General features: G+C 32.4%; 2 protein-coding genes and 1 pseudogene across 3 annotated transcripts in view; 2 read left to right on the plus strand and 1 right to left on the minus strand.

Annotated features, from left to right (window-relative positions):
* Window positions 1-17,490, minus strand: part of LOC115891646 (pancreatic triacylglycerol lipase-like) — a 44,537-nt gene extending 27,047 nt beyond the window's left edge. Inside the window, exon 1 of the mRNA XM_030912170.1 lies at window positions 17,333-17,490. The gene's annotated coding sequence lies outside the window, so the exon portion shown is untranslated. The remainder of the gene's footprint in view (window positions 1-17,332) is intronic.
* LOC115891641 lies at window positions 1,972-11,046 on the plus strand (annotated as a pseudogene). The gene is made up of 9 exons (XR_004051889.1): window positions 1,972-2,232; window positions 5,087-5,206; window positions 5,274-5,488; window positions 5,548-5,776; window positions 5,824-6,163; window positions 6,223-6,355; window positions 7,547-7,666; window positions 7,732-8,071; window positions 10,916-11,046. The product of XR_004051889.1 is annotated as a maltase 2-like (transcript).
* Window positions 17,491-17,573: 83 nt separating the features above from the next.
* On the plus strand, window positions 17,574-25,413 carry LOC115891640 (maltase 2-like). The gene is made up of 8 exons (XM_030912164.1): window positions 17,574-17,821; window positions 17,879-17,998; window positions 21,011-21,225; window positions 21,301-21,529; window positions 21,586-21,929; window positions 21,990-22,242; window positions 23,977-24,310; window positions 25,284-25,413. The coding sequence occupies exons 1-8, from the start codon at window positions 17,602-17,604 to the stop codon at window positions 25,348-25,350; spliced, it is 1,782 nt and encodes a 593-aa protein (XP_030768024.1). The 5' UTR covers window positions 17,574-17,601; the 3' UTR covers window positions 25,351-25,413.
* Window positions 25,414-25,745: the final 332 nt, after the last annotated feature.

Raw genomic sequence — 25,745 nt, forward strand, 5'->3', positions numbered from 1 at the left:
ACATTACTTTAATATGATTATTAAGTTCAACTAATTCATATTATTAAAACATCTAAAATACAAATATGTACTTTTAAAATTAATTTAAGTTCATCTCATCTCTCTTAAAAATTGCTACTTCTCAAAATTTCCCATTAAAAAATAGACCATATACCATATAAAATTAAATAATTGAAAGATCGGACTACGGAAAACCACACAACTTTTCGGAAAAATTTTGACCACCTGCACATGCACACAATCGTCAATAAATAAAATTAAAAAATAACTACTATTTTAGTATTTTAACTATTTTAGTAAACGCAAAAATAGCACAGTATTTATACGGTGAAGTTATAAAAATTTGGAAGAACTAATAATGCACTGACGCATACAAAAATCAAACGAATACTAAATTTCATTTATCAAAAGCATTCGATAGTCGTGGCTCAACGATAACCATTTAGTCGCACGGCGAGGTTGTCACATATGCTTTACTTTACAAAATGAATGAAACACTAAATCACCACAATACACCAAAACACTTTTACTTTTACACTGGACGCGCGTTTCGCTAACCATGTTAGCATCATCAGCAGAAACCATTCGATAGTTTTAAATCTTTTCATTCATTAACCATTCGATAGTCTATATTCATTCGATAGTTCCCATCGCTACTCTACACCCTAAAAGTCAATCTGTTTCCAAAAATCAGCTTTTTACGTCAAGCGCTTTTGCAGGATCGTGATTAATCAATGACCAGATTTTTCGAATCACCCTGTATACATTTTAAAACTGAAAATACGTAAAAAACAAAATAAAATATACGTGTTTAAGCGTTTTTTCGGAAACTTGGCCGTTTTTTAAATAAAAAATATTGTAATATTTGAGGGGCGGTTTCACCCTCTTGGAACTGGAATTTAGAAAAATCCCTTCTTATCGAACCTCTACACCCTAGAATCAACCTGTATGCCAAAATTGAGCTTCTTACGTTGAGTGGTTTGAGCAGGATCGTGATTAATCAGTATGTCAGTCACTTAAGGATTTTACAAACATATTAGTATAGATAACGCTTTATTGTACAAAAAGCCAAAATAGCTTCATCGACAAAGCATTTAAAAAACAAACAAAAGCACAAAAAATATACAAATAATAAAAGATCTAACCAAGCATCATACAATTCAAAAAAAATACGTCATTAAAATTACAAACAGAACATACATGGACATTGCAGAACACAAAAAAAACAAACGTATCAATAAATTTTACAACTGGAAAATTGTAAGTGGTTATACTCATTTAAGAATTATTATAAAATAATAAATACTAGATTTTTAACCAGTGTGCGAGATGATCAAAATTTTGAAATTCAAAATTGTTCAAGATTAAACATCAACAAAAAAGTCGTTTACCGCATAGTATAGGGCTCTCTCCAGTAAGTATAATTTCAGAGCTTGCGAAATGCGGGAAAGAATGAAAGCGACTTGATATTCAAAAGCAGATGAGTGTACATTTTTTTGGCATTGTACAGTATTGAGCCTTTAACTAGTTCTGAGCTCGGGGTTGACAGATAAAGATTTCATCAATTAGTAAGAGAATAGAGAGTATAATAATTAATTACATTCAGCTACATTCCTTATGTAATTTGTTTATGTTTCATATCTTTCCCTCTTAAGTGGAAAAAGGTGTATTTAATATAATTTATCTGATTTACATCGAACCACAAGAGATAACTTGTTTTTATAAAATTTCTTAAAATCGACAAAACAAGTGTTCTGGGTGTTCCAAAATCGATCAATTAAAATCCTACTTAAACCCTTTTTATTAATTATTACATTTTTACTTCCTCATTATTTCTGGAATATATTGATGTTACTAAGACTTTATAAACATACAAATAAACCTAAAGAACATTATAATTAATTATGTTTTGTTTGTTTTAATCATATAAACCTTTCGAACCATAATCAGATAAGGCCTACATAAATATAAGTATTTAAAAGCAGCATCTGTTATTAATTGGCAATCAGAGCGTTGAAAGCACAAAAAGAATGCTATCTATAACTTTGTTATTGTTTACCGGCCTGGGTGCGGTAGTTGTTAGTGCGGAGCTTGACAATACTGTGGTTTCAAAGTCTTTCAAGGTATCGTTGGACAGTTCAAGCTTGGAATGGTGGCAGACCGCAGTGTTTTATCAAATTTACCCGAGGAGTTTCAAAGACAGTAATAATGATGGCAGTGGAGACCTACAAGGTACGTATTGCAATTCTGAATTATTAATTACTAAAGCTTGATTTTCATGCGTCCGTTATCCGTTGATGCGATGGTCCGACGGCGCGACGCTCTGATTGGTCATATAGAGTTTACGCGCCACTTTTCATCCGTAATTTTTTTTACTCCAGGAGAAAGATCGTACGATAACGGACGTTTTGACACCTTCTTGACAAATTTAAGAGCTAGCACAGTCGGGAAAACGAGAATTTTAAGAAAGCTAGTTCTTTAATATACAGGGTGGTCCGAACTGTATTCCGGAAACTTCGGCAGCATATTCTGCAGATAAAAATAAGTAAAAGTGTTCGTATAAATGTATGTCCTAAAATGCTTAGTTTATGAGATACAGGGTGTAGAAGTTTCATTTTTATTTCGATTTTTTCCAAATAATTTCTGAAATAACCTCAATATATCGATGAAAATTGGTGCCGAGGAGTTTTTTGACATGAGAAATTTGATTTTGATCTCAATATGACTCCTACTAGTAGAGGGCGCCACCTACATGTGTTTTAACTGTTTTGAAGCATAATAACTTTTTGTCCGTACCTGTATAAAACTACCGAGCGAAAAATATACATCTCTGTGGTTTTTTACGTAAAAAATGCCTCTCGGTAAAAATTGCTAAGAGCAAACGTTCTCAAGATATTTAGAATGGAAATAGTCAATACATGTCATTATTGACGAAAAATAAACACGTTGAGTATAGTCTATAAAATGAATAACTTTGAATTTTGACCGTTATTTTTTACCAACATGGCAAATATAAAATCCCTCGTTCAATAAAGTTACTGATATTCTTTAAATTGAGTGACTGAACGAATCAGATAGGTAACTCTTTTTACTTTCGTGAAATAGAAAAGTAAAATTATAAAACAAGTCACAGTTCTGCCTCTTCTTACAAAAATCAACACAAAATGTCATAATTGTCAAAAGTCAAATGTCATCAGCTTTTGACATTTCTAAATATAAGACCAATGCCGTCTCTAATAGAACAGCCACGGAACGAGATTTATGACGTCACGCTAGTTAGATACTACGGATTAATAAATATGTTGTAGAATACATAGAAAACATAATTATTCCTCGTGTTTGTATTTTAAAAATGATATAGTTGACATGAAATATACATAATATACAGTTAATAAATACAATATATTATATACCTATTTATAGTAATAAATACTTTGGCAAATAAACTATGAACCATACAAATGCAGCAAATGTTTTACAATATACAAATAATGAATAGGTACATAAGATAATGGGTAAAATGTAAAATATATTTTAAATTTTGGTTTGAAAATCGATTTAATTTAACAAAAAAACATTCAATATCTACTAATAGTGATGTATTATTATTTGCATTCACAAAATTTATATGTACATTTTGCAAGTATCAATGTTCGAAAAATTATATTTGCAAATAATACAATATCATAGAAAAAAAGGCGTCAGCGATGGCTATGAAATATAGATCGCTGTCATTTTATATGTAAAATTATTCTAAAATTTTTGATTTTCTTGGGATTGTTCGGGAAAAATGCTGATTAAGTTTTCATTTGGTTTTTCATTATTTTTGTTGGTTTTAAAATGAAAAAAAAACATATGACACAGCACTGATTAAGGCTATAATGTTAGCCGAAACGTTTTTTTAAACCAAAAAAAATATAATGGAAAACCAAATGAAAACTTAACCAACGTTTTTATTTATTAACTGTATATATATTTTTTTATATTAACTTATTTATATTAACTGTTTATATTAACTGTATATTATGCATATTTCATGTAAACTATATCATTTTTAAAATACAAACCAAAAATACGAGGAATAATTATGTTTTCCATGTATTCTACAATATATTAATCTGTAGTATGTAACTAGCGTGACGTCATAAATCTCGCTCCGAGGCTGTTCTATTAGAGACGGCATTGGGTCAGCATGGCCGCAAGTTGCTACCCTAATAAAATTAACAATAGAAAAGCCCGCGGGAACTGTCAAATTCAAAGTTAGTCGTTTCACAGACTATAGATAGTTATTTCACTGAAATAATAAATTTGGGAACTTTTTATTTTTTTAAATTAATCATAAATTTTTCTGCAAAAAATGATGATAAAAACTGTTTTATCATATCAGTTTCTGTTGAGCTTTTGGCACAAAAAAATTTCAAATTTATGATCTCAGTCTAATAACTATTTAGTCAACATGTTTAATTTATGTCAACGATGACAGGTATTGATAATTTCGATTCCAAATATCTCGAAAACCAATACGAGTATCGATTTTTACCAAGTGACATTTTTTACGTAAAAAAACGTCGTAAATGTATATTTTTTACCCAGTAGTTTTATACAGGCACGGACGAAAAGTTATTACTCTTCAAACCAGCTAACAATATTTAGGTGGTGCCCTCTACCAGTAGAAGTCATATTGACATCAAAATCAAATTTCTCATGTCAAAAAACTCCCAGAGGCCAATTTTCATCCAAATATTGACGATACTGCAGAAATTATTTGGAAAAAATCGAAATAAAAATGAGACGTCTACACCCTGTATCTCCGAAACTAAGCATTTTAGGACATACATTTATACGAACTTTTCCAATAAATATAAAACCTGCGTAATTTTTATCGTCGGACAACGGATACATGAACATTTCTATTTACAACTTTATGTTTTGTTAACTACGAAATTATAGGATTTCCTTTTTTAATTTTATTTTTACTAGAAAGATTTGGTTTTGAGGACAAAGTCAATAGGCCTTAGAGAGGTCACAAAGTTTCCCGGTATAGGACATATAAAAACTACTTCTAATAATACTGTTTTCATTTTAGGAATAATCCAAAAACTTGACCATATCCAAGACGCGGGAGTAGATGCAATTTGGCTGTCTCCTGTATACAAATCTCCTCAAGTCGATAACGGTTATGACATTTCAGACTATCGTGACATCGGTATGGATTAACCTAATACCATTAAAAACATTTATCAAACTCTGAAACCGCCTATTTTTTTTCTCAGACGAAATATACGGTACATTAGATGATTTGAGACAACTGGTAGATGAAGCACACAACCGTAGTATTAAAGTAATCCTAGATTACGTTCCCAATCACACCAGTGATCAACACGCCTGGTTCCAAGCCTCTTTGAAAAACGAATCTGGATACGCTGACTACTATGTCTGGAAAGATGCGGTGATTGTCAACGGAACCAAAACTCCACCAAACAACTGGGTATTATTTTCTCAGTTTTAACTTGGAAGTTTTCTTAAAACAACATAATGTTTTTGCAGCTGAGTGGATTCGGAGGATCTGCATGGGAATGGAGTGAACAGAGACAGCAGTACTACTTGCACCAGTTCTCAACTGGACAACCTGACCTAAACTACCGCAATCCCACAGTAGTAAACGAAATGAAAGACGTTTTAAGGTACTGGCTTGACTTTGGAATTGACGGTTTCAGAATGGACGCCGTTCCAACTATATTTGAAGATGCAGATTTCAGAGACGAACCTCTATCAGGTGAAATAAACTTAAACAACTTTTTTTTCTAAAAAATATTTTTCCAGGAGATAACGTAGATCCAGACAACTATAATTACTTAGAACACATTTACACAACGATCTAAACGAAACAATCGAAATGATCTATCAGTTCAGGGCTGTCTTGGACGAGTTCAACCAGAACAGTTCGTATCCAAGGATCATGATGACCGAGGTTTACAGCGATATAGAAACGACAATGAGGTACTATGGTACAAAAGACGGTTCCGTTTTGGGAGCACATTTCACCTTCAATTTCGAGACGTTCATTATGAGCCTTAGACTTGGTTTTAACGCGTTCGAGTTATTGGACGCTGTGAAATATTGGTACGATTATATTCCGTTGTATTACACTAATAACTGGGTGGTAAGAATCTTTTGATTGTTATAGTATTTGATAGAGGAGATGAAGGATTTTTTTCTCAGTTAGGAAACCATGATCAGAACAGAGTTGCGACAAGACTAGGACCAGAAAATATCGATTTTCTAAATATGTTTGTAGCTCTTTTACCCGGAATTCAGGTTACCTACAATGGAGAGGAGATTGGGCAAGAAAACGGTGGGTATAAGATTATGTTGTATAAAAAAAATAATTTATTCAACAGCCACTATATATATACAGGGTCCGGCAATAGTGCGTCGGGCATCTGTAGCTCCCAAAATAAAAAACTTGAGAATTTTGTTTAAGTACAAACCTAAAGTATGTACCAGGATGTATTTCAGAGAAATATTTTAACTTCTAGAGGGTGGCTCAAAAAAGTATGAGTGCATCTGGATGTGATATTTTTGAATTTTTGGCTTCCTTGCAGATCAGTTTACTTAATCCTAAGATATGAGTAAATATATTTCGATGGTTTCGAGATATTAACCCGAAAAAATAATATTAATTAAAAACACCAAATCAATTATGCTTGTCCAAGCGTTTTCCCGACAAAAGCCTAACCGTTTTTTAAATAACAAATATTGTAATATTTGAGGGGCGTTTTCACCCTCTTGGAATTTGAGATTCGAGAAACCCCTCCTTATCGAACCTCTACACCCCACAGTCAATCCGTTTGCCAAAAATCAGCTTTAAACCTCAAGCAGTTTAAGCAGAATCGTGATTACGCAGTGGTCATATTTTATGAAACACCCTGTATAAATTTATAAAAAATCTTAAAATATGTAAAACAACAAAATAAAATATACGTGTTTAAGAGTTTTTCTGAAAAACTCACCGGTTTTTAAATAAAAAATATTTTAATATTTGAGGGATAGTTTCACCCCCTTATAATTCCAGTTTCGAAAAATCCTTTCTTATCGAACCTCTACACCCTAAAGTCAGTCTGTTTTCCAAAAATCAGCTTTTTACGTCAAGTGCTTTAAGCAGGATCGTGATTAATCAATGACCAGATTTTTCGAAACACCCTGTATACATTTTTAAAAAATCTTAAAATACGTAAAAAACAAAATAAAATATACTTGTTTAAGCGTTTTTTCGGAAACTTGGCCGTTTTTTAAATAAAAAATATTGTTATATTTGAGGGGTGGTTTCACCCTCTTGGAACTGGAATTTCAAAAAATCCCATCTTATCGAACCTCTACACCCTAGAATCAACTTGTATGCCAAAATTGAGATTCTTACGTTAAGTGGTTTGAGCAGGATCGTGATTAATCAGTATGTCAGTCACTTAAGGATTTTATATATTAGTATAGATAACACACTAGTACCATAAATAACTATTGTTAACGAAAACTTCAATAAATTTAGGTGAAGTTACTTGTCAAGAAGGCTATGATCCCCAAGCAATAAAGAACTGTACCACTTTCAATGAAACCAGCAGAGATTTCGAGAGAACCCCATACCAGTGGAATTCCGAGGTTAACGCAGGTTGGTACATTTTAATAACATTAAAAAACGCATTAAAAATAAAAAATACGTATTTTTTCAAACAGGATTTAATGAGGGAGCCAAAACCTGGTTACCTGTCAGCAAAGAATACCTCGAAACTAACCTCGAGGCTCAACTATCCGAAGATGTTAATAGTCATTACAACATCTATAAAGAAATGGTGGAGTTGAGGCGTGTTTTCCAAAACGAGGACGGGTTTTGGACTTATATGTCGGCCAACATAGACAATTTCTTCGTCTACCGACGATACAGGCTTGACACCAACGACACGTACACCATTCTCTTTAACATAAATGAGAAAGAACAAGTTGTTCCTGATAGTTATATTCTATCAGACACCGCTGTCGTTTTGGTTAGGAACAGTTACAGTGACTATGTCCCAGGGTAAATATAGGAGATTATAGGCGGTTATTCTTGAGTTTTACAGTATGTCCCCGGCAGGGTTGCCACCCGTCCCGATTTTGTCGGGACAGTACCGATTTTGATCCAAAAGTCTTTTAGTTTTATTTGTTTAACAGCCACATTTTTATTAAACAATAAAATTCTAAATTTATTATTAAAAATACATGTTTATTAATTTCTTGAATTTAAAAACAGTTCTTTTCCAGGAATTAATTAAAATTTCAGACATTTTAGAAATTAAAAGAAGTATAGTGTGACCAATGGATCTGTAGCTACGGGGTATCGGCAGGGGAACGCAGTTGTAAACAAAACACGCCCAATTTCATTCATCAAATAGGCATGGGCGTACGGTGTTATGTGAAAATAATGTGTATCATAAATATAATACTCAGATTAATATTTTTTTTTTCAAAAAACTTTATGGTGTTTGAATCGTTCCTGTTGAGTTAGCAGATAAACACTAAAAGCTTTTATTTAAGCTCCCTTAAATATTTTGAATCGTTTTATTATTGTGTTGTTAATATAATAGAAGAAATAATTACAGCTGGGGTTTGGAACCTTTGGTGTTACACAGCAAAATAAAACACTAAATCAGTACAATACACCAAAACACTTTTAATTTTACACTGGACGCACGTTTCGCTAACCATGTCTGCCATCAGCAGATGATCAAGACTGAGTCTTGAGGTATATTTATTTATATATCTGTACTAACTATATTTTTTCTATAATACATAATTTTAGATATAACTATTTCCAGCAAAAAAAAATCTTGAAAATAGTTAACTTTGGAAGCGCAAACAAAACATAATTTTACTCACCAGTAGATCCAATATTGCCTATTACACCAGATATGGTATCGCTCCGCCAGCAGTTTTTAAAGGTTAGGTCATTGTCTACCCATATGTTTCATCCAAATAGATAATACTTGGCTATATTTTCGAATTTCGCGTATATATTTATATCTCTCTGCAATATAATGGGCCGCTCCATTAATATTTATTTGTTATTTTGACATTTACGCCAAAAAAATTCACTTGATTTTAATAACCCTCTAAGCGTTTCCCTGCAAAAGGAAAATTCGATTCTTCCTGCAATTTTTGCAAAAGCTTTCTAATTGTGGGGACGAGTTTGAATTCGATATAAAATCTATTTATCAAATTCCTGACCACTTCGAAAAAGTCGTCGAGCTTTTCGACAGCAGTCTCACGTGGTCGTTTCTTTCCAGAGCTGGATATCATTTTATCGGGGTTAGTTTTCAGCCTTTTTTTTATCTTCTGTGTGAATTTTTTTATAGCCGATACGCTAACTCCAGTATAAAGAAATATCCGCTCAAGTTTACGTTTAAGCGACAACTTAAGCGAACTCTCTGTAGCTTCTTCATCCCAAACCCTATTATGAACCACAAGGAAATGAACCAAATGAGATTTCATCCACGTTATTATTAACTTACCAATATAAATTAGCTATTATTTCTCTTGTCTGACTATGTAGCGTCTTACCCATAACAAATTTATCAATCTTGATATTAATAATAACGATCAAACTTGATATTAATAATTAAAAACTACGAACGAAAAACATTATAACAAGAAACAAAACAATAAAACACAACTTAACTATCAAATATACGAAAAATATAGGAATAAAGTTTAGGATAACCGGTATAAAATAATGAAATAAAGTAATAATTATCAAAAAATGACACCGCCACTGGATATTTCAATAGTATTCAATATTCCTACTCTTTTCAGAAGAGACCGTGAAGTTGGGGATAAAGCAAGCGAATAGGAAAGGCGTAAAAGCCATGGCAACCGCGTGGTAACAAATCCTGTGACGTACTCTTGCCAATCATGGTCGATGAATAGGCGGCCATGCGCGGCGATGCCGGTTTGCCAATGATATCGTTGAAAAATCTTCAACTTTCATAATAAGTAGATTATACAGAATGAAAGAAATAAGTTATTAAATAAAATATATCGAACAATATGAACTACGTTAAAATTCCTTAGTAATGTACGTCAGAATATATGCTAAACACATTATATATAATAAAAATATATTAAATTTATAGTTCATGTCTGGCAATTTTACAATTTTATAGATAAACGTGGCAATATCGATTTTTTTTCTCGCATTCCTTCCGTAGCTTCAGATCCGCTGGTCAAACAGTATAATAGACATTGATACTCTGTTTAATGAATATTCGATGATATAAACTTGCGTAAAGGAAATTTGCCAAAAAGAATATAAAAATTCTAGATAAAAAAATAAAGTATTTTTAAAACTAGAGTAAATTATATGCCTTCATTGTTTAAGGATGTTATTTATATATTTTCACGTATGGTGTTGAAGTAGACAGACGCTAGAAATAGATGTTCAGTAGTCTATAAGACGGAATTAACCATTTTAGAACAAGCAAACAATGGATTTTTCTCAAAGTGATAATATTAAAAAAGTTTTTCCTTTTGTAAAAACGACCCGGGGACATTCTATACAATATCCTACAGGGTGATCAATCAAATTTGCAATATTTTTCCAATTCAACAGTATATGTTTTCACTGTTGAATTGTAGTAAAAACAGTAATTAATTAACATTAATTAAAAACAGTAATTAGTTAATAAAAAATTGCGGTAAAAACTTAATGCTTGAATAAGTTAAGAGTATAAAGGACAACACTACAAATTAATGAAAATAAAATGATGTATAATTAAATGAATTGAAAAAAAAAATATTTTTATTTTTTTGTTTGTTTAAAGATTGACCACCATGTAAAAGTTTCTCAAGTTGAATATGTTTAATATTGTGTATTTTTATTTTTTAGAGATCATTTTAACAGAAATCTCACAATGAAAAGCAGAGAAGCAGTTTTGTTCAAGGATGTTTATAATATATAATTTATTTGATGTAATTAGTAAAAGTTAATGAATAAAATTAGTACGTTATTATAATTAACTGAGTTCTATTATTTTTACGGACTTTATATACTGAGTGTCCCAAATTCGAGGTGATATATAGATATATTTGAAATCGGAAGAAATCTTATCTTTTTTATTTTTATTTCACTTTCTGGCAGTTAAGATAAAACCGCTAAATTTCAGATAAAACGTTTAAGTTCTACATTTGAAGTTTGTTACTTTGTTATCTCCCAAATATATTATTAGACTATATTGCCAGTACCGCATTTACACAATGAGTGGAAAATGAAGCCAAAGAAAAGAAATAGGAATAACAATCTTGCATAAGCCTATCCTTTTGGTTCAACAGGATCTTCGTGCGCACGCGCCAAAAAAAAACGATCTGATTTGTCTACTTCATCGTTGAACGCTGTCACCTGCCCGCGCAGTATTTTAAACTCTAAATATTAATAGGGTATAATATATTATTTTTTATTAGTAATGGTATTAATTCAACCCGTTATTATAGATATTCATCATATCTATACGTTTCTTGTTTTTGTTTAAATACGTCAGAGATTAAATTTAAATTTATAAGTAAAGGCGCGAATAGTCAGACGCTAAATTGATTTACGTGGTAGATAGAAACTTAGAAAACAACTTCTATTGGTTAGTATGAAATAAATCAACTAATCGCCAAGCACTTCTCACGCTTGCGTATTTCAAAGCTGTTGAACGAAAAGGACTGACTTATGTGGATTTTGTATAGCTCCATCTCAAAAATGTGGCTTCAATTTCTGTTCCTTACTAGCAATATACAGGGTGTCTCAGATTTTAATCAGGAAAATTTAATAGACCATAGAACTTGCAAAAATAAAACAAAAAGTTCATATCAACTTGTAAGATTTAAAGCTTCCTTTTCGAGATACAGGGTGTTAAAGTTACTTAAAAAAGAAAAAAAAATTAAGATATTTGAAAAACTATTTAATCGATTTTGATATAACTTGACCCGTTTATAATACTTACTATGGGACTTAATTTGATGTAATTAGATTTAAGTTTAATGGCCAGGGGCGGCGGTGGGGCATCACTGTTAAAGTATTTTAAAGGAAAAAATAGGCACGCCACTGCTTTTTTAGTTTAATATTATTTTTGGATTTAGTAATTAAAAATATTATTTTTTTGTCTCCTGACTTTTTTGTCTATCTTGCTTACTTCTTGCGAAAAAAAATAAATTCTAATTGGTAATTAATATTATAATTGGTATTCTAATGGTACCCTGTATCTCGAAAAGGAAGCTTTAAATCTTACAAGTTGATATGAACTTTTTGTTTTATTTTTGCAAGTTCTATCGTCTATTAAATTTTCCCGATTAAAATCTGAGACACCCTGTATAGTCTTATAAGATATTTGCTATAGTCAAATACGTTCAAATAAAATATACGGAGGGTACCGCTTAAATTCCTGTCCCGATGTTGAAGGATGGCTATAGAATGTCAATGCATTTCCTACATAAGTCTATCCTTGTTCGGGAGGAGGTTTTCTGCGCTTGCTCGATCTGTAAGCACTTTGATTGGACAGTTCCAAATCATATGATATGTTTTGTTTTGGTTTTATTTATTTTAAGTTGAGGTTAAAAGACGTTCTAATAATTGAATTAAATCTTTCGAAAAATTGGAAGCTTTTTGTTAAATATTCTGAAATCAAATAAGTTTGATAATGTAACATTATGCGCATATTTATCAATTGAGATATTTTAATCGTATCCAACATGTTATGGCAAAACACTTTTTCGACCAAAAGTTTTCAGATATCTTCGATTTAGTTATTTTCGAATGTTTATTTTGTTTATATCTATTACAAACTCAAGGAGCAACAGTTTTTTACAAGTAGTGTTAATTTTGATGCTGGTGCAATGCTTCTACTCGTTAAAATAAGTTTATTATAAATATTACAGACATTTAAAAGAATAGGCTATGGAATATAGGTATATAAAAATTATTTTATATCTGTCTCACAATGGGGGCTCTAGTGAAAGCGTAATAGGTATCTGCAGTGCGATTCTGTAAACATTTCCCTGTCTAGACTCATCAATCGTATACAAATAGCATAGGCTCGATAGGAAATTTCTTGCTACAGAGCTTACAGAATCCCATTGCTGATTTCTAAAATTCTTTTTCTAGATAGGCTTCACGCATCGTAAAAACTCCTATTTTATGGTATGTAATTAGTATTCTGAAGGTATTAAAATATTTTAATATCAATATAGTTTTTCACTGAAACTCGAGTTAAATCTTAATATATATTATTCATATTGTCGTTTTAGAGATTGTGCTTTTATACTTACTATTATGAAAATTTACTGAATAAATATATATAGTTGCAATCCTTTTACTGAACTCCTTAATTTCTTGTTTTATGAGGGGATAATTTTTGCTTATTTAGGTACTAATTTTAATTAGACTATTTTTTAATGAACTCATTTATATTTATATCATATCGTTCTAAGTAGACTTTGTTGTGTTAGACAATTATTATTAAATAAAACGAATGGAAAAAAGTCACAGGTATGATATTTTTTTTTAAATTCAAAAAATAATTTAGTAAAACCACAATTATTAAGAAATTGTCTTAAAAACTTCGTAGTACAAATTGCATTATTTCACTTTTTTTAAAATTCAAAAAATAATTTAGTAAAACCTCAATTAAGGAACTGTCTTAAAAACTTTGTAGTACAAATTGCATATCTATTTCACTCGACTTAAAAATTGCAGCAAAACAAAGTATCACAGTACATTTTTACTGTCTATTGTTTCTTTTACTGCCCATGTATTTATGATCAATAATCAACATCAGTCCTGGTTTAAAATGAAACAAAAAGTAATTCTTTATTATTAACATATTTTTATTAAACAAATATAACATTACATATTAAGTTTATACATAAATCAAGCTAGATACAAAAATATAATTATTTACATTGTTGCATTAATTGTAAATACTCTTTTATATTATGAAAAAAAACAATAATAATTTACAATAAGACAGTCTGTGTGTAACTGTGTAAGCATTATAATTAGCCTTATGTAGTCTCTATTTTTAGTCTTTACATTATGTCTTTTTTATTTTAAAATAGTAAGACTATTAAAATAGTAAGTAAATATAATGCTTGTAACAATTATTGATTTTTGAATAAAATTAGTTTCGTATATTTTTGTCTTATATTAACATCCCTTTTATTTCTGATTTTGCTTTCATGATACAAACGAACATCGAGAAAAATTTCTATTATTAATTTTGTTAGTTGGCTTCTACCACACAAAAGCAGTAGCCCATTTCCATTGTTCTATTAATTAAACTACAGCAAAAGTCTTTTAAAACTAAATCACAAAATTGTCAATAAACACAAAGATTAAAATACAAATGAAAACACAGTACACGTGGAAAACACAGAAAGTTAGAGAAAACACTAATGACACTAATGGCGACTGCCCAAGTCCAAACTGAAAACAAAATCCACGCCGACGACGCTTCCAAAAATAAATCGATAACCCATCTCGACACCATTCGGCCAATAGAAAAGTAGCATTTCGGCGCATGTGCATTACATCCAGCTACTGAACGAGGATGGACTTATGTCAAACTCGATCTTCTGTCCTTCAATTCTGGGACATAAATTCTCGCATTGCTCTTATGGGGAGGCCGCGGTATATGTAAATTTAAACGTATTTGCATTTTTACATTAAAAACGTAAATTTTTACCGCAGACGTAGGTTTTTAAAGGCCCGGTCTAATCATCTGCCTGCGCTCCTCCTACTTATTCTAAAATGTTAGCGTGATTGACAAAGACGATACTATATCGCGTTTCTTTGATTGATTCGTTTTTGTGCGTCAGTCGTCAGTCCATTGGTGTGCTTGCAGTGCGACCAATGGGGCATTTCAGTTTATATTTATAACCAAATATATGTTTTGACAAGACTTTGACTGTTAAAACAACAAATTACAACAGATTATGTATTGATTATTATATGACTTGAAGCACCACGACACTGGAATTAAGTTTTATGTAACCCTGAGCAGATTAGTTCACATGGTAGCGACCGATCAATCACTCCCAAACATTCGTGGCGTTTACTATATCAACAGTACGTAAGCCTGCAGATATGTCACTAAATATCTCTGAAAACCCTGTATATGTGATGAAAATCATCAGTTTATCACAAGTACACGTAACCGATACATTTTATCACCGAATCAAATTGACACTATTTGAGTGCCTGTACTACGTACTTAATAGTACTACTCAAGGTGAAAACCCTCAAACCATTGTCGATAAAATCTTTTATTGGAAGGAGATAGGAACAAATGGATTGATAACTTGACTTTATTATATAAATAAAAAAAAACAAAAAAAATAAGGATCATGTGAAAGTATGATGATTTTACTGAATATACGAGAAAGGCGTCCCTCCTAATTTCCTACTATCAAGTTGCAATAGCTGAAATTGTAGGAGTTAACTAAAGCGATATTTCGTGAATATTAAAAAAAAATCAGGGCGAGAAACGAAGTTACAGACCGGCCTGGAAGAGGTAGAAAGAGAGTTACTACTGCTGTGCAAGACCGTCAAATATCCCTAATTGCACGACGCAATCCCCTGCTTTCTAGTGCTGCTATTAAAAATGAGTTAGCTCGCCTTGAAGGAGTCAATGTTTCAAGAAAGGCCATAGCAAGAAGACTCCATGACAGAGGATTACATTTAAGGAGGCCTCTACGTGTTCCGAAGCTTAATTTACAGCACAAAGACTACATTGGGCTGAGGAGATGAGAGCAAATGGACCTAATTGGAATTTCGTCATGTTTAGTGATGAAACAAGGAATAGGCCTAGTGTCAGACTCGCGACGAACTTTGGTCTGGAGAGCATCTAGAAGACGAGCACGCTTGAATGCAGCTCAACCCCGTGTGTCCCGTTTCAAGGCGGAAGCATTATGGTATGGGCAGGTAAAACGCATGGAGCTCGAACTCCTCTTGTTTTTATTGATGGCACAATGACAAGTGCCCCATATCTTAGAGACGTTTTAGAGCCTATTGTGCGTCCATTTCGAGGGGCAGTGGGGGATGAATTTGTTTACATGCTCCTCCCCATTGCACTTTAGCGGTTCGCGAATTTTGTGAGGAAGAGGGTATAAAAAAACTGTGGTGGCCACCGATGTCTCCAGATATGAATGTGATCGAGTATGCTTGGGACATGCTAAAACGTCATATTGCCAAAAGGAATGATCCCCCCCGTACCTTAATGAATTGAAAATTGCTGCGCACGAAACATGGGAAGCCATACCTCAACATCTTCTGGACAACTTAATTGAGAGCATGCCACGTCGTCTCACAGCTTGCATTGAGGCTCGAGGAGGCAATACAGGCTATTAGTTGTGACAAATAATTAAAATTGTTTTCAATATTTTCTGTTTATAAAGAAATTTGTTTTTGTTGATTTTCACTCATTATGAAATAAAATTATAATAACAGCCTAGTTGTACTTAGGGCCGTTTGACACGGGACATTATTCCAGCCTAAATTGTATACAATTTGTTGCGCGCGCATTTTTAGTCAAATTGCATGCAATAAAATAGAACATGTTCTAAATTCTTGCATGCAATTAGCTGAACATGCGCAATACATAATTTCATTTCTCTGATTTTGTAAGGTTATGTTTATGTTACATTTGTTTGTTAAGTTGATTTAACTTACTTACTAATTACAGTCGGTTAAAGCCTCACAATCAAACAGAGCAAACATAAACAATTAACTTAACAAACAAATGTAATATAAACATATAACCTTACAAAATCAGAGAAATTAAATTATGTATTGCGCATGTTCAGCTAATTGCATGCAAGAATTTAGAACATGTTCTATTTTATTGCATGCAATTTGACTAAAAATGCGCGCGCAACAAATTGTATACAATTTAGGCTGGAATATTGTCCCGTGTCAAACGGTCCTAATCATGTATTGTGACATACATACATATTTTTTGCATACAATATTTTATAAAATATAACCCAAACTACTTTTCAGTTCTTAAATTTAAGTCCCGTGTCAAACAGTCCTTAGATTCTTAATTTTGTATTAGTTAGTCGTGTAGTAAGCCAATATGTTCAAAAATATAAAAAGAATCATATTAGGTCCAAAATAAAATAAAAATATCGTTATATGCAATAATTTTGGCCAGATGTGTATATATTCTACTATTTCCAGTGTTATGTTATTTATTAGAATGCCCTTCCTGCCTACTAGTTCGTTATACGTTACTTTAGTTTTTACTAAATTCATTTTGAGACTTACTTTATTGCTGGTTGTATTCAGTTGCAGTTAATTTGTGCTTCAGGACACACAGTATATATTGGCACTTAAAGACTGACTAAATCTCAAAATAAACTAAAACATCTTAAAAAGCTAAAAAGTCAACTTGTCCAGATTAGAATCATTTATATCTATCGCGCCGTTTTTTATTTGTCCACCTCTTCGGTCCTTGTTTGATTCCTTCTTGACATTTGGCCTAATCATTACGATAAACGGTATAAAACATACAGAATCGACTTCAAAACCCGTTTATGTGTAACACCCGACATAAGATGAAGTCGTTACAGTGTTTAATGTTCGCGGTGTTCTGCAGCGTTGCCTTCGGTGACACTGTTGTATTAACTAACACAGGAAAAGAAGACGGATCCAATCTGAAACTTTTCACTGAATGGTGGGAAACATCTGTGTTCTACCAGATATATCCCAGAAGTTTCAAGGACAGTGATAACGATGGAAGCGGTGATCTACAGGGTAAAATTAGTAATCATAGGACAAAGAAGCATTCACAAGCGGTAAAATAACTTTTAGGAATAATCCAAAAGCTGGATCACATTCAAGATGCTGGGATAGATGCTGTATGGCTTTCTCCAATTTATAAATCCCCACAAGTTGATAATGGTTACGATATCTCAGATTATCGTGACGTTGGTATGTGAATATTTAATATAATAGTACAAATAATAAAAATCTATATCTGTACCCGAGATCCCAGAAGTAAACGTTAGGTAATGTTAAGTGACAAAACATAGTTTGGGAGAAAAACAAATTTATAGTTATTTTTTATACAAGACGATAAAATGGTATTTTATCGTCGACCGAAAAGATTAATTCACGAGCGATGAAATCGCGAGTGAATTCATTTCGGGAGATAACAATATTTTTTTCCATAGCGAGTTACGTTTTAAAAAAATATTCAGAGATTATTACTTCAAGGAATTTATTACGAGTAGAAAAAATATTGTACTGGGTTGGCGTTGGTTTCTATGTAATTTGACAAATAAATAAAGCTGTCTCTTTAGTTGTCAGTTTTGAGTCAACATTTTTTAATTCTCTTTCGTGTCGGTTGCTGATTGAATTGGAGCCAGAAATGGCTCAAAACGAAATAAGTAATTTACCGGCGACAAATGCCATATCCAAACTACTTCCATTTAAATTCCGAATAACTTAAAATGAAAAAGAATACAAACATTGTAATATAGTTTTTTTAAATAAATTACCAATATACTCTGTTTGTTTTCTCAGGTAAGATTTCGACAGACGATGACAAGAAAAGCAGATGACGTCCCATACCAATCTATTTATTTTACTAAAAAAAGTTTCTAATAATTTTTAAATTATCTATGGATGGGTTTAAATATAAATCCGTCATGCGTCGTGTCTTGTTGTTTTTAACCAGTTTTATTGGTTTATTTAAAAAATGACAGATCGTATTTCAATTTTATTGGTTTGACGGAACGATGAACGACAAACGGACGCCGATGCGTAGATTTTTGTCATTTTTGACGCTTGTCAAAATCGTGCCAAATTATAGGTTATAATTTTGTGTCAACTTTTGTTAAATACCCTGCGTTTTGGAAGATGATGCATTTTGATTCGTATTATTACGTGTGTTTTGTGTCTTTTGAAGTGGAGGAAAAATTGAGTGAAAATTAACTGTAGACCCAGAGCACAGTTTATGGTTAATACTCGCTGCCCAGGCAGAAAGTCTTATACACCAATGAAGTTTGGTTTGGTTTGGTTTGGACTATACAATTACAAATTTCAAATACCAACATTTTTTTGAGTGGCTTAACTAGGGTTGCCACAGTCATTTTTTGAAAAGGTCAGTCCTTTTTTTAAACAAATTGTCTTTCTCTCAAAATGTCATTTTATCTTCTTCTTTCTCTGCTTATCCATTAACGGATGTTTGTGACCACACTTTCCATGGCTTCCCTATCTCTGGCTGTGATCCACACAGCCAGAGATAGTGATAGTGAAACGTCTGTATGTTACGCATGCTTGTCCATTGTCTTTGGTTCCGCAGCCACGACATTTTTTCCGTTCCAAACTTCTTCTGCCCTCGATAATCAATTGGAGAAATTGGTCTTTCTTTTTCTTTTTGAAAAAAAAGTCTTTCTTTTTTTATGGCGTTGAAGAATTCACGTTCTCTATTAATACGTCTGATGAGCACATTCTCGTTTCTTATCTTGGCCGTCCATGGTATCTTGAGGATTCTGCGGTATATCCACATTTAGAAAGCTTCCAGTCCGTTTATGGCACTTGCTTTTAGTGTCCAACTCTCCACCCGTAGAGGAGTACCGACCAGACGTAGCATTCCACAAATCTCAATCTAAGCTCAAGGTCAAAATCGCTACAGGTGAAGACTTTTTTAAATTTCAGGAATGCACCCGGGCTTGCTCGATTCTGCACTGAACGTCCCTGTCAGATGACCAGTCCTCGTAAAGCCAAGCTCCCAGGTACTTAAATTTTGCGACTGGTTCTAAGAATTCTCCTTGGTGACAACCATGAATTTTGTTTTCTTTGTGTTAATGGCAAGTCCCATTCTTTGACTACATTCTTCTACCATACTAACCAACTGTTGTAAATCATCTATGTTATCCGCAACCAGAACTGTGTCATCGGCATATCGTATGTTATTTATCCAGACTCTATTGACTCTAATTCCAATCTCCTTGTCCTCTAGCGACTCCTCAAAGATGGCCTCTGAGTATATATTGAACAAGAGCGGCGATGGTATACACTCCTGCCTTACTCCTCTGCGAATACAAATTTGGTTGGTTAGGCCCTTCGCTAATTTTTCCAATATATGCATCGGATGTCTTTCTGGTCTAAATCTAATCTCCTGAGAAGCAGCATAAGTTTATGATGTTGAACTCTACGGAAAGCTTTTCCGTAATCTATAAAACATAGACATGCGTTCTTTCGCTGGTCGTAGCAGTTCTGTACTAATATCTGCGTCCCGGCCAGTGGTTCCTGGTGCCTAACATTTGTCTAAATCCAAACTGTGAATCACTCATGGCATCCTCACACCTTCCGTATCGACGTATTATTCTCAGGAATATTTTTAGAGAACGACTCATGAGACTGATGAGTCTGTGTTCTTCACATTTTCGTGCGCTTATCTTCTTTGGTATAGGGATAAAAGTTGAAGATAACCATTGCTCCGGATAGTGACCAGTGTCATATATTCGGTTAAACAACTTGGATAGAACCGGATAGACGTTTTATAAAACTAAATAAATGTTTTGGTTTAGAATCGGCAACTTTATTTATGACTCTCTTCTGTTTAATCTCTTAAGATCTTTTCGACAACTTGAAGATCGTTGTCATTTTATAAGTTAAGTTATATGGAAAAAAAAAACATTTTTATCAGATTATCTGGTATAAATGAACGTCCGTATTGCGAACGTCCGGAGTAGGTTAAGTGGATTAAGTAGATTATATTTTTTATATTTTCGATTTTTATGCAACATCCTATCATTTTGTATCTTTAAATTAAAAATCACTGCTATAAATTTCCATACTTACAGATATGATCGATATCAGTTAAATACTTATAAGTTCAATTAAATTATTTTTAAATTACTTATATAATAGATAATTATGTTTAAGTCTGTAACTATCCAAGGTTTTCTTTAAATAAATTTTATCCAACTCTAGATGAGATCTACGGTACTCTCGATGACCTAAAACAGCTACTTGACGAAGCTCACAAACGTGGCATCAAAGTGATCTTAGATTACGTTCCCAATCACACCAGTGATCAACATGCATGGTTCCAAGCTTCTTTGAAGAACGACTCTGTATACGCTGACTACTACGTCTGGAAAGACGCAGTTATAGTCAATGGAACCAGAACTCCACCAAATAACTGGGTATATTATCACAAATAATATATAATATTGATGTTAGATGCATACTTAAAGTCTTCAAGACTCGTTCCTTTTAAGCTTAGTGAATTTAAAGGATCTGCTTGGGAATGGAGTGAAGAAAGACAGCAGTACTATCTTCACCAATTTTCCGTCGCTCAACCTGACTTAAACTACCGTAATCCAGCTGTCGTGAACGAACTGAAAGACGTTTTAACATACTGGTTGGATTTTGGTGTTGATGGCTTCAGAATGGACGCGGTATTCGCTCTTTTCGAAGACGCCCAATTTAGGGATGAACCTCCGTCAGGTTCGGATCATCAATTAGATTAAACCCTGACTTTAAATTAAACAAATATATTTTAGGGGACACGAACTCTGGTCCTGAAGATTACGGATATTTGAAACACATTTACACGGCCGACCAACACGAAACTCTCCAACTAATCTACGATTTCAGAGATCTATTGGATAAATACAGCGCCAACCTGTCATATCCTCGAATTATGATGACCGAGGTCTACAGCGATATCGCAACTACCATGCTCTACTACGGAACTTATAGCGGGTCTAGGAAAGGAGCCCATTTCACCTTCAACTTCTGGTCTTTTATCCTGGGACTCCAGAAGGGCTTTACTTCCACTCAGTTATGGGGGTCCATTTATAACTGGTTTAATTACATCCCAGCACAATATACTCCTAACTGGGTGGTAAATAAACATCATATGTCATTTTTTTTCTCTAAATTTAAACAAATAAACGAATTTTAGTTGGGAAACCATGATCAGTCGAGGGTTTCCACCAGGTTGGGACCAGAAAACGTCGATGCTTTAAACATACTAATTTCTATATTACCCGGAGTTCAAGTAACTTACAATGGTGAAGAAATAGGTCAGGAGAATGGAGAAGTAACTTGCGAGCAAGGCTACGATCCACAAGCTATTAAAAACTGCAGTACTTTCAACCAAACGAGCAGAGACTTTGAACGAACACCTTTTCAGTGGGATTCAACAGTAAATGCAGGTAAAGCCCAACCAAACAAACACTAATTATTGATACGTATAGTCTATAAAATGAATAACTTTGAATTTTGACCGTTATTTTTTACCAACAGGGCAAATATAAAATCCCTCTATCAAAAAAGTTACTGATATTCTTTAAATTGAGTGCCTGAACGAATCAGACAGGTAACTCTTTTTACTTTCGTGAAATAGAAAAGGAAAATAATAAAACAAGTGACAGTTCTTCCTCTTCTTGCAGAAATCAACACAATTGTCAAAACTAAAATGTCATCAGCTTTTGACATTTCTAAATATCAGACCAATGCCGTCTCTAATAGAACAGCCTCGGAGCGAGATTTATGACGTCACGCTAGTGAGATACTACGGATTAATAAATATGTTGTAGAATACATGGAAAAAATAATAATTCCTCGTATTTTTGGTTTGTATTTTAAAAATGATACAGTACATGAAATATACATAATATACAGTTAATTAATACAATATATATACCTATTTATAGTAATAAATACTTTGGCAAATTGGCTATGAACCATACAAATGCAGCAAATGTTTTACAATATACCTACAAATAATGAATAGGTACATAAGATAATGGGTAAAATGTAAAATATATTTTAAATTTTGGGGTTTGAAAATCGATATAATTTAACAAAAAAACATTCAATATCTACTAATAGTGATGTATTATTATTTGTATTCACAAAATGTATATGCATATTTTGCAAGTATCAATGTTCGAAATATTATATTTGCAAATAATACAATATCATAGAAAAAAAGGCGGCAGCGATGGCTATAATAAAGATCGCAGTCATTTTATATGTAAAATTATTCTAAAATTTTTGATTTTCTTGGGATTTAGGTTCGGGAAAAACGCTGATTAAGTTTTCATTTGTTTTTTCATTATTTTTTTGGGTTAAAAAACGTGGTTTAAAAAAAAACACCATAGCCTTTATCAGTGTTGTCATATGAATAAAAATAATGTCGAATATAATCCATAAAATTACATATAAAATATTCACACCACACACCATAATGTTTACTGCAATTAATAAACTAATATAAACTTGTCAAAAGATGCCCACGTATTTTTTTAAATTATTATTCTTAACACTAAAACTATCTACATTAACTGTGGAGTACGATTTCAGTCATAGTAAGTAGTAGACATTGAATGTTGTTTGTTAAATTAGATCGATTTTCAAACTCCAAAATTTAAAATATATTTTACATTTTACCCATTATCTTATGTACCTATTCATTATTTGTATATTGTAAAACATTTGCTGCATTTGTATGGTTCATAGTTTATTTGCGAAAGTATTTATTACTATAAATAGGTATATATATTGTATTTATTAACTGTATATTATGTATATTTCATGTAAACTATATCATTTTTAAAATACAAACCATAAATACGAGGAATTATTATGTTTTCCATGTATTCTACAACATATTTATTAATCCGTAGTATCTAACTAGCATGACGTCATAAATCTCGCTCTGAGGCTGTTCTATTAGAGACGGCATTGCGTCAGCATGGCCGCAAGTTGCTAACCTAATAAAATTAACACTAGAAAAGCCCGCGGGAACTGTCAAATTCAAAGTTATTCGTTTCACAGACTATACTATTAGTTCTTTAGGCAGTTCTTTACTTACTTATGTTCTGTTTTGTATACCTAAGCTCACGCTATATCAAAATTATTCTTTAGTGATTTATTTTTCGCAGGATTTAATGAGGGTGCTGAACCTTGGTTACCAGTGAGCCAGAAGTACTTAGAGACGAATCTAGAAAGCCAAAACGTTACTGGTATAAACAGTCACTACAATATCTACAAACAAACGTTGCAATTAAGGCAGTCCTTCAGAAATGAGACTGGATATTTCGTACTTTTATCAAGTTACGCTAATCTGTTTGTGGCTGAAAGAATATTATCTTCCAATAACGATGATTATGTGTTGTACTATAACGTTGGCGATGAAGCTGTAACTCCGTCAAAGTATATCGCTGAGGCCAATGCAACAGTTGTTATAAGAAGCAGTAATAGCGCTTATAATATTGGGTAAGACTCAAGATTTTATTTCTATGATTGTACCTGAAGTATTATTAGACCAGTATTAACGTATATTTAAAAAAAAAGAAAATTGCCATGGCGACACCAGCCATCTTGATTGCAATTTTATTTAAAAATCGCTTTTTATTCAAAATCTGAGCTAGATAGGTATAGGAAACCCTAATATAGTTTGAAAGAGCATTTGAATCTGCTTCGATTTATTTAAAAAAATACAGGATGTTGTATTTGAAATAACGAAGTTTTTATATAAAATATATCTTTAAAATAAATCAGCAACTTTTGATAGTCCTGTATAAATTTAAGGAACCAATACCATTTTTCAATAAAATTTATTTCTTTACCTTTAAACTCAGCATAACAATTAATTCTGAAAAGTAATGTGCAAGGTGTTAATAGTCTATTTTATTGTAGCATGCAAATTTAAATATCTTTAAATATCTCAAAAACTAAACATTTTAAACATATTTAACCTTTATAATAAATGCCTTTTTTGGGCCCAAGAATCCAAAAACGAAATAAAATACCGGGTGTTCCATAAGAAAAAATATAACTTTGGTATGGATCTTAGTTCTGAAACACCCTGTATATTTCAAAATAATTTTAAATTGTGCACATTGTCTCCCCACATATACCCATAAAATAGTTTGTTTCTACATCTTTCCGTTTTCGTATAATCAACCGAGGCGAATGAGGTGCGCCACCCTGTATACAGTGCGTTTCTTAATGGCATTCTAATATTTAAGGAGGTGATTCTTGGACTTATTCTAAGAAAAAACGTCATATGAATATCCTAAACATCTTAACTTTTAAAAAAAAATTAAGATCTTTAAGACATACATCCATATGAAGTTTTACTCTTAGAATAGGTCCAAGAATTACGACCTTAAATATTAGCATGTCAGTAAGGAACACCCTGTATACTAATATATTTAGTATCTTATTAATTCATTTGGTTTTATAGGGATCTGTTTAACTACAACGGTACTCTTCTAGCGAGAGAAGCAGTACTAGTGCGTCTGGACAAATAAATGGACCAGGAAAATTTTGATTTTGTAACAGTTATACTTTAAAATATAAACAATAAAACAGTCTTACGCTGTTTTTTTTTAATCAATGTAACCTAATAACTACCAAAAGCAAACCTTCATTACAGAACTATACCACTATACAGGATGGTTCGAATTGTAGTTGCGAGCCTTAGGCGATATATTATGCAGATAAGAACAAGTAAGAAAGTTCGTATAAATTTAAGTGTTAAAATACTTCGTTTCTGAGGAACACCTAACCGCCACCTGCATAATTTTTAACTGTTTTGGAAAGTAATAACTTTTTGTCCATACCTGTATTACACCACTGGCACTGGGAGAAAAAAATATACATTTCTGCCATTTTTTATGTAATATATGTCTGTTTGCAATTACCA

The sequence above is a fragment of the Sitophilus oryzae genome, unplaced genomic scaffold (genome assembly GCF_002938485.1).
Source record: "Sitophilus oryzae breed Bouriz unplaced genomic scaffold, Soryzae_2.0 scaffold_1189_pilon_pilon, whole genome shotgun sequence".
NCBI lineage: Eukaryota > Metazoa > Arthropoda > Insecta > Coleoptera > Curculionidae > Sitophilus > Sitophilus oryzae.

What these genes read in the sequence shown, in the direction of transcription:
- LOC115891640 (XM_030912164.1), top strand. Translation starts at nt 17,602, where the DNA reads ATGTGTAACACCCGACATAAGATGAAGTCGTTACAGTGTTTAATGTTC. An exon ending in CTCAGATTATCGTGACGTTG is followed by an intron (nt 17,999 to 21,010) that starts GTATGTGAATAT and finishes ATCCAACTCTAG; the next exon opens with ATGAGATCTACGGTACTCTC. An exon ending in GGATTCAACAGTAAATGCAG is followed by an intron (nt 22,243 to 23,976) that starts GTAAAGCCCAAC and finishes TATTTTTCGCAG; the next exon opens with GATTTAATGAGGGTGCTGAA.